The sequence below is a fragment of the Molothrus aeneus genome, chromosome 3 (assembly GCF_037042795.1).
Source record: "Molothrus aeneus isolate 106 chromosome 3, BPBGC_Maene_1.0, whole genome shotgun sequence".
Taxonomy (NCBI): Eukaryota; Metazoa; Chordata; class Aves; order Passeriformes; family Icteridae; genus Molothrus; species Molothrus aeneus.
The window spans coordinates 49,833,036-49,842,370 of NC_089648.1; the positions used below are offsets into that span (position 1 = coordinate 49,833,036).

A 9,335-nucleotide genomic window follows, 5' to 3' on the forward strand; every position below is an offset into this window, starting at 1 on the left:
GCATGGCTAAACAGGATTACATGTATTATTAGGGTCCTGATCCCACAGCCCTCACCAAACTAATAACTTGTGCAGGAGCTTTGCCAAAGGCCAAAGGAGGGCAGAAGGCAGCAACAGTTGGCACTAAGTGTCAGCTGCCTTAAAATAATGGGCATTTTTCTCCAAAATATTTTAAGTAGACCTGTCTGTATTGGTGTCAGTGGCTTCAGTTGGCAGCAATTCCTGGGGGAGGGGGGTCAGAGATGTCCCACTGTGGAATACTTCAATGCTATATTCCCCTTCTCCTAAGTCACTGGAAATGAAATGAAACTGGTTCCAGTGTCACGCAGATCTGGATTGATGCAGCAATATCCTGTGTTACCCTGTGAGGTAAGAGAGAGGCAGAGGGTGACACCCACCACCCACCCTTCCCACGTTACAAACACTTTTTACATAGCTCTTCCAGGGGAGATAACAAATATACAAAAGAACAAAATCTACTATATAAATGAAAGCAGATTTATAAAATTACAAGTTTAATAGATAAATATAATAAATACTTTATGCATCATAACTCTGGACAACTACATTTAAAGCAAGTATGTTGGCAAGTCACAAAAAAAGTTGCGCCCTCGGCAACTTTATTTTTCAGAAAACCACACTGACAGGCATATTACAATGTAACGCATGAGGCTTTATGCTGTAAGTATGTTCAAATCCCGCTCACCTACCGAGTTCACCATGACATATATATGGGTGTAGTGTACTTTCTATCTTGGAATGTCTTTTTGCACACCAACACGGTTGTACAGATAAGATGTTATATTCTACTTACCAGGGACAGTGGGGAAGAGTTTTGAAGAAAAATACTGGTAAATGACTTCTAGAAAAACTAAAGCATTTCTTAACTTTTTATTGACATTGGCAAATTAAAATAGAATAAATTAACAATATTTTCTCAAAAAAATGTTTTGTACAAAAATACTGTCAAAATTTCCTGAAAAGCTTTCAACACAGTAGTATCTTTTTATGTACTGAATAAACTATATTAGCACAGTGTCAAAACGCTGAAGACAGAAACAAAATTAAAAAAAAAAAAAATCTGTGAAATGTTTGCCACTAGTCAACATTCCATCCACACCATATTATTGTCTGTACATATGGGGGAGGGGGACTGGGTAGCAGACTTTTTAAGTAACAGTATTACTTTTCCTGATCTGGAAAGGTTTGGCCCACATCTGTTAAGCTTCCAGTTTAGCGTATTCAGAAAAGAAAAGAAAAAATTAGTCTGCACTGCAATGCATAGTTAAAAATTAAGCAAGATGGCAGCTTTTGTGCAGTAGTATCTGCCCTTCAAAGTTCATGCAACCAACTAATGCAATTTTTTTCCCTGTTCACTCAGAATTTGAATGCAGTTCAAGTCACTGGAAACCATAGTTTACAAAATCCACAAGATTAAGCAATTTGCCAAGATTAATATCTAACAGTCCGGCACTGTGGGAATTCTGGGCATGTTACTGTGAGGAAATTAAGAGTGGGAGGTCGGGAGGGGGGCAACCAACATAAAAAGGCAGAGTTCGCTAGATATTATTACTACAGGAGGGGAGGTGAGTGACAAAGCTACAGAAAGAAAAAAAAAGTGGCAGCGATTAAAAAAAAAAAATTATACAAGCGCATAGTTGACTCTGCTTTCCAGATTCTCACCTTTTCAAGCCCTGAAAAGTGAGACACCGTGTCTAGGGGAATGTTTTCATTCGCACCGATAAAAGTCCTTTGTTTGTTTTAAATGAATCAGCAGCTCACCCTGCTGGGCTGCTGTTTGCAAACGAAGTCTGTCATGAAGTCAAACTCGTTCTGTCCCAACCACAGCTCGGGAAGCTCCTTGATGCGATCCAGCCCCATTTCGATGACTAAGGACATGAGGACCTCCTCGTCGATGAAGTCCGTGTCTATGACATTGGGCGGCAGCATTGCCGCGGGGACGTGGGGGACGGCGGGCGGCAAGCCGCTGCCGCCGCCGCCGCCGCCGTGCTTGGGGTTGCAGTCCCTGAAATGCTGCTGGCTGCCGCCGTTCAGCTGGTGGCTACCGGCGTGCAAGTCCGGCATGTAGTGGCTGTGGGGGTAGGGGTGGTGGCTGAAGTACTGGTTGTTCAGCTTCTGGAGCTGCATGCTGGCGCTCAGCTGTCCTCCCGGGCTGGCGACGGGGGGGGCCATGAACTGGGAGCCGCTGAAGCGGGCGGGGGGCGGCATGCTGCCGGCCGGGTGCCCTCCGCTCACGCTGCCCGGCCCCATGGCGTGCCTCACCCCGCTGCTCGCGTTCATACTCCCAGCTCCGTAATGTATATGGTCGCCCATCAGGGCGCTGAAGGCGTGCTGCTGCGGCGGCTGCTGTTGCTGGTGGTGGTGATGGGGGGTGGGAAACTGCCCCAAGCCCATCCGATGCGCAGGGTGGTGGTGGAGCCCGCCGGATCCGTCGGGGAATCGCCCGTGGTTCATGGCCATCATGTGGTCTGCCATGGCTCACCTGGAAAGTTAGTGTGTGAATATATTAGGAAAATACACCCTCCTCGGACATCCAGCCGCCCTCTCCCGGACCAGCTGCATCTGCCTGGCCCTGGCAGAAATTACTTCGCTGGTCCTGCAGTCCTCTCTCCTTCCCGGTGGAGGGAATAATTAAAAAAAAAATCTCCAAAAAATCTACAGTGGCTCCACCATGGAGTACAAAAGGAGAAATAAAAGGAGAGCCCGCGGAACGAAAATCCCGGTCCCCTCCGCTAATCCGGCGGGCAGCACGCATTCCCACTCCAAGTCGCGCATACCTATCGGCGGGGAGCGTCGCATTCGGCCACCGCCGCCGCCTCCCCGCACGCTCTGGAGCCGCCCAAGCCCCCCGGCTTCTCCCTCGAAGGCAGCGGATTCCCACGGCACTCTCGCTAACTTGAGCGGAACAAGCAAAGAATTGGCAAGTCCCACCTAGCCGCTGTCAGCAACTTTTGGAATTAAGTCCCAATTATTTTGGTGAAAATACGGTAATGAACAGATAAGGACATGAAGCCAAGCAGCTGAAAAGCACCTTTCCTCGCGTGTTTATACAGTCGCGTTTTTCCTGTTGCACACAAAAGGGACACCCGGCACCAGCCACGAGAACCGCCGCACTCACCTCCCGGCTTCTTTCTTCCTCTCCTTCAAAGGTGGCGGTGGAATCAGTCAGCGAGAGTCACCCAGCATAGAGAGGGCTTCTCCGGCTCCCTCTCCCCGGCGCTGACGTGACCGGCGCCGCGATCGCTGCCGCAGCCCCGGAGCTGGTTCTCGCCCCTCCGCGAGGCGCATCGGCACTTGCCAACAATGAGCTGTGTTCCTTACACGGCTTTGGCCGCGGCTAATATAGGATTTCAGAAGGGAGGAGCAAAACCCTTACAGGCAACCAGAAGTAAAACCTGGAGCAAGCGGGGCGGGGGGGGGGGGGGGGGGGGAGGGAAAAGGGGGGGAAGAAAAGGGAAAAAAAAAAAAACCCGAGCACCCAGCACCCAGCGCGCGGGCGCAGGCAGCGGGGCACACGCGTGTTCGGAGACACGCGGGAAGGGGACAGGCGGCTCGGGAAGGCACCGCGCACCCCGCGCTCAGCGCCTCCCCCGGGAACAAAGCGGGGCTCCGCGGCGGGGCGGCAGGAGCGGCACCCGGCGCACCCCCCGCACCCCGCAGCCGCTCTCCCGCCGCCCACGGCCCCGTCCGGCCCCGCGCCCGGGCATCGCCGCTGCCCTTTGCGCCCCGTCCGGTCGTGCCGCTGCAGCGCCGCGGCCGCCGACACGCGTGGGACTGAGCGCTCCGGGCAGGGCGAGGTCCGTCCCTCCGGCGGCGCCGTGGTGCAGGTGCCCGGATCCGCCGGAGTGAGGCCCCAGATCCCGCGTGGGCGTCCATGGGGCCGGCCCGTCCCCCGGAGCCGAGATCCGAAATCCACCTTTTTCCACAAATACGGGAGCTGTATGCGGGAGGTGTATGTGGGGATACCGGCACGCACCCCACTTCCCACGTCCCTTCATCTCCTGTTTTTTGCCCGCTGCCACCCGGGCTGTGCAGGGCGAGTGCCCACCCACTCTTCCCCTTGGCCGGTGTTGTGGGGTTTATTACAGTTATTTACGATTGTTTCCATTGGAATGGCAAAAAACCCCAGAACATGCGGGCTTCGGGTGGGCACACGCTTTGCACGGGCAATCGACCTGGCTGGGCAGGTCCCCTATCGCTCCCCCTGCCCGGCAGAGCCATGCCTCGCTGCACAGCCCCGGCAAGGACCACGCGTACCCAAGCTGCCCCCCCACCCCCGAGGCCGTCGCTCCTGCCTTTTGCTCCAGATCCAGCTCCTTTCTGAAGGGCAGCCATGCTGTCCTTCAAGTAGCAGGGAAGAGCTGAGGGGCTGGGGGAGGCATGCCACAGGGAAGTGCTGAATGGTGGCCCACTTTTCCACAGTGCCTTTGCCTGGCCTTCTGCTTCCGTGTTTGTTTTTCTTCTTGGAAGCGTCTACGGGCACACAGAGAGGACAGTGATAGGCAGGACACTCCCCCGGCACAAAGAATTGTGAATATTCTTGTGAATATTGAGGTCAAGACGGCCATCGTGTAGGCTGAGATGGGGTTTCTGCTCCTCCACGTGCTTTGCAAGGATGCAGCACAGTGCAGGAGGGCCTCCCTGGGGAGCCATAGGTGAGACAAATGGGATGCTTCAAGAGGCTCTCCATGTGTCAGCATCTTGCCCCCTTTTGGGTGGGCCAGATTCTTACTTGGCTGCAGTGACTTACAAAACCTAAAGGATAGTTAGCTCTGCCTCCATCTCAAGGAGAGACAAGGCAGAGCTGGGCTCCTGGATGTACTGAGGGGATGTATGAGTGTCTCTGTGTGGCTGGTGCAATCCTTTGGCAAAGCCACATGGGCAGATGGCAGTGGTTGGGCAGACATGGGATACCAGGAAAATACCTGGCTGATGTCTCAGCTGTGAGGGACGAAAGGGGTGAAATCAAAGCGCTGGGAGGACAGAAAGCTTTAAAAGTGTGAGTTACTTCAAGGAAGTTACCTTATCCTGGAGCTCCCTTTCCTGCAGCAGTTAAGTAGGGTGCCCACCATGATTTCACCTTTTGGTCTTCAAATGCATGTCAGTAGATGGATGGAGGAATTGCCACTGAACAAGGATCTCCAACACAGCCAGAGATGGTCAGAAAAATGACAGTACCTTTCTGGAGTTTTTTCCTTCTCATTGGTGTGCAGGTTTAGCAGGACAAAACAATGAATAATATGGAGATCCTGTTCCATTTGGCAAGTAGTCAGCTGTGTATCATGACAAGTGGTTTGTTTAATGTCACATATCCATGGTGATACTGGTATGCCTTTTTGCTCTCCGCTGCTTTAAGTTTGTGATCCTTTTTAAAGCCAAGCACACATCGTATCACTACCCTTGCAAACGCCCTTTCCTATTTTCAGCTTTCAGGTGCTAGAAGCTGCCAGCTTGCCAAAGTGAGTTAGGAACAATTGGTGCAAGACTGCCAGAAGCAATAGTAGGGAAGTCACAGCCTCCATGACACTTGACTCATACAAAACATATCTTCAAGTATTTACAGCCCACATACAAAGAACTAGGTGGGATGGTGCTTTCTCCAGCAAAGTGGGAACACAGTCAGTTGGTTGCTTTCCAGGAATTGGCTGGAAGAGTTGCGACTGGCAGCTAAGGGAATGCCGGACAGAGCATGAGCCCATCACCATTGAGCTCTCAGGAAACTCTGAATTTCATTTGTTTGCTACTCCTGATCTAAGCCATGGTTATTTAAAGAAATCTTCTCACTCATGCTCTTCAAAGTCTTTTGCATATGAGTTGGTTCCTCAGTCAGACAGCAAGAAAGCAGGGCATTGCATATCAGGAGAGAGCTGGAGATGGCCAGGGGTGGGAATGAAACCAGCAGGATTCAGAGTGACTTCTCAAGTGAAGAATCGGAGTAGAGTTGAAAGCAGAATGTGACTGAAGGGCCCATCTAGGACAAATCACTGAGAAATATCAAACATGACAATGGAAAAGAAAGATGCAGCTCTGCTTACTCCTTCCAGAGTGGAATGTCTGCTGATCGTGGTGAAAGGAAGGAAAGGAAAATCACAAAGGAGAATCCCAGATGGTGTGTTTTTAGATATCTACTGGAAATGTTTAAACTTGCTCAGTGTTGTAATATATCCCTGGAACAAGATACCCAGGGCAACAAATTTTGGACAACAAGTTGCCCTTCTTTTGCAACTTTGAAAATGTAATCCCTAACTCTCTGTAACTTGTCTGTCCTAGATGATGCTGGAGGTGAGTTTCTATGTGTTCCCTCCCACGCTGACACAAGGCAGTCAGGAAAATCCAGGTCAGGACAGCTACTAGGGTTATCTGATAGGAAATTTTATATTAGAATGATATCCTGGAAGAAATGCCCTTTCTGTAGAAATGACACTCTGCTATTGAGAAGACAAGCCATGATTTTCTGGCTGCTCTCACATCTGACCTCTTCAAAGCTACCTTCACCTAAGCTACCCACCCTTCTCAGAGGCACCTGGCAGTTGGGATGGAGGAGGGAACTGTGGTGCAGGATGTCCCCAGCTCTTTGCTGGATGGGTGTCCCTAGTTTCACTGCCTACCCCAAGAAAAAAATGATGAGTTTGTTCCAGATGGGCACCCAGGAAGCAGAGAATTCTGTTTTGGTCTCTCAGCATGCCTTTGTATTGCCCCCTGGAATTCCCTTTGTTAGAAGGGCAGTTATGTTTTTTTGCTGTTGGAGTATTGATTATCAGGGAACTCTGTTTTCCGGGTTTCTGAGAGAGCTGTTATTCTTATGGGATTGAGGGAAAAGATTGGACACAAGATTAACCATGGGTCTAGTTATGAGAACCTCTGTGTATCCAGGTGGGAAGGAATTACCATGGCCAGTTTGGCCTTTGGAACAGCCCCAAGGTTCAGACTATGGCAGAACACATAGGATTAACTCAGTTTATTTAGTTCAGTATCAGACAAGAGTTTCCTAAATCCATCACTGCTTCCCTCTGTTGGTCCAGACACTAGCCAGGCATTCCCGAGAGCTGAGCATCTAGCCTCCTGTTTCAACAATCTGCTATCCCAGGGAAGGCCACTGTTCAGAGTGGTGCTGCACCTGACATACAGGTGGGCAGCTCAAGTATGGATGAGATGACCCACTGAGGATTGTTTTCAGTGGTGGCCTGTGTCAGCAGGAGTTACTGGAGTGATGTCAAAGCACATCTGTATGGTATTCATAAGAGTGGCTAGTAGGAGAAAGTCAGTGGAAATGCAGAAGGAGACATAGAATGTGGTATCTCAATTAGTCTGTATGTGATTAATTTTTTCTTTGACAGGTTTGACAGGATAAACCATCTCTGTGCTGGTTGCAAGTGGTTACAGTGCTGAGAATTGGGGTTACAGGTGTGCTTTATTAGCAGTAAATCATTCTGAAAGGAGTAACCCAGGGTAAGGAACTTCCTTGAAGCATTAGGGGATATGTTAGAGGGTTTCATGTATTTGCATCTCTTGTAGATATGCCAGGATCCAAAGATGTACACATAAAATTGGTGGTCAAAATTAAGGAACACAGGCTATGCAAAATGTGTTACTCTCTTCCCACACACATTTTTTTTTGTTTTGTTAGATGGATCAAGATACTAATGTGCCAGTATATTTTACTTTGATAACAATGAATGTGGCTTTGCACCCTTTATCTCCATGATCTTATTCATGTGAGAATGTCTTGGCAAGCTCCATTTTTTACCCTTATATGCCCTTTTTGTGCAGTCTTTCAAACTTGTGTAATCACGACTGAGAGTATTCCTTAAGTGTAATTTCACTGCAAGGTGTCTTTTTTGAAAAAGTAACTGCAAAAATGGGAAAATTTATTAAGAACATTATTTTCTGAAGAGGCACAAGAGGATGTAAATATATTAAAATAAACACACACATAAGCAAATAATGAATCAAGCATCATTCCATTTGTACTTTGTCACACAGAACCCCAACACAGACCTTTTCACTACTCTTTATGTTTTGGTATCAGTGGGAACCAGAAATAACAAAAGGAAACATTCAGGTGCTTTTGACAAAGCAGTGGCAGCTTCTGTAGTAAACTGAATAACACAAGCTTCAACTAGAGCACAGAGGTGGAAAGCGGTCACCAGGGCTAGGCTGTATGAACAAATATTTTTTTCATTTGGAGACCAAGCTATGTACTAATACTACTCATTTGGGTAAAGAAAGACTTCAATTTTTTTTTTAGAATGAGAAGCTTTATTTAATTAAAAATTACTAGAAAGCAGTGTGCATACTTCTAAGTATGTATTAGGTCTGGATGAGTACACCTAAAGCATTTGTTGCATACATTCTGTGATTAATTGAACTGGTGGTTGACAAGTAATTTATTTGAAGTCCACTGAATAATTGAAATTTATTATTAGAATGAACTGCAATGCTAATAAAAAAAGATTTATGATTACAAATATAAGGCTCAGTACAGATACATTTATACACATGATTAACAGTCATGTTTTTTGGACAGAGCACTTCACACGGTACTCTGCTGTCTTGTATCTGCATACAAACATTCTAAGTGGGTGAGGCTATGCAGGAGGTAAGATTCTTCTCACTATGATTAAGGTTGACAAAATCTTAACTTGTCAGACCATCAGCTAATCAAATTGACACAACTTATATCCAGCAACTGTCTGTACTTGGGACTGGATTTTCAGGTGATCACATCTTTATAGCACAACAGTCCACTTGAGACACTGATCTGTGTGAGTGTCTGGCCTGGAATTCAATAATACCTAATTAAAATATAATTATATTATTCCATTGATTAAGTCCAGATTGTGTCTTTGCAATTTCAATATTTCTGACTTGAAGAAAATGTTAGTAAAGTTAACATAATGGTTATTATAGAAGAGAAATGTTCTGCTGCAATGCTGAACACCAATTTAGATATGGATAAGCACGTACTTTGGATGTGCTTATTGGACCTAATGGTATAATATGCAGCAGAATCTCTCTAAATCACATGAGAAATGCTGACTTTTGTGGGACTACATGATTTCTGTGCACAGCAAACAAGTGTGTGCAAATATGGTGATGTAGTATGTAGGAAAGTAGTTGTTTCATATAACCACTATGGTCATTTAGGCTTCTCCAGCAACTTTGCCACTTCAAATTTTTATTTAAAGAAATAGGGAAGTAGTTTAGTCCTCCTCTTGATGATAAAGGGTTACAAGCAGCTATGGTGTTGGTGTCACATGTCATACATTGTCAGCAGACATTTGCAGTTTCAGTTACATTTTCTTCTTTGATTT

At 47.3% G+C, this 9,335-nt stretch overlaps 1 protein-coding gene across 1 annotated transcript; it reads right to left on the reverse strand.

The window, feature by feature from the left end:
* Positions 1–498: 498 nt before the first annotated feature.
* Positions 499–3,384, reverse strand: CITED2 (Cbp/p300 interacting transactivator with Glu/Asp rich carboxy-terminal domain 2). Its single transcript, XM_066545696.1, has 2 exons — positions 3,140–3,384; positions 499–2,503 (listed from the first exon to the last, which is right to left on the reverse strand). Exon 2 carries the CDS (start codon positions 2,494–2,496, stop codon positions 1,771–1,773), a length of 726 nt encoding a protein of 241 aa, XP_066401793.1. The 5' UTR covers positions 2,497–2,503; positions 3,140–3,384; the 3' UTR covers positions 499–1,770.
* Positions 3,385–9,335: the final 5,951 nt, after the last annotated feature.

Coding starts and splice junctions, on each gene's coding strand:
- CITED2 (XM_066545696.1), bottom strand. CDS start 2,496: ATGGCAGACCACATGATGGCCATGAACCACGGGCGATTCCCCGACGGA.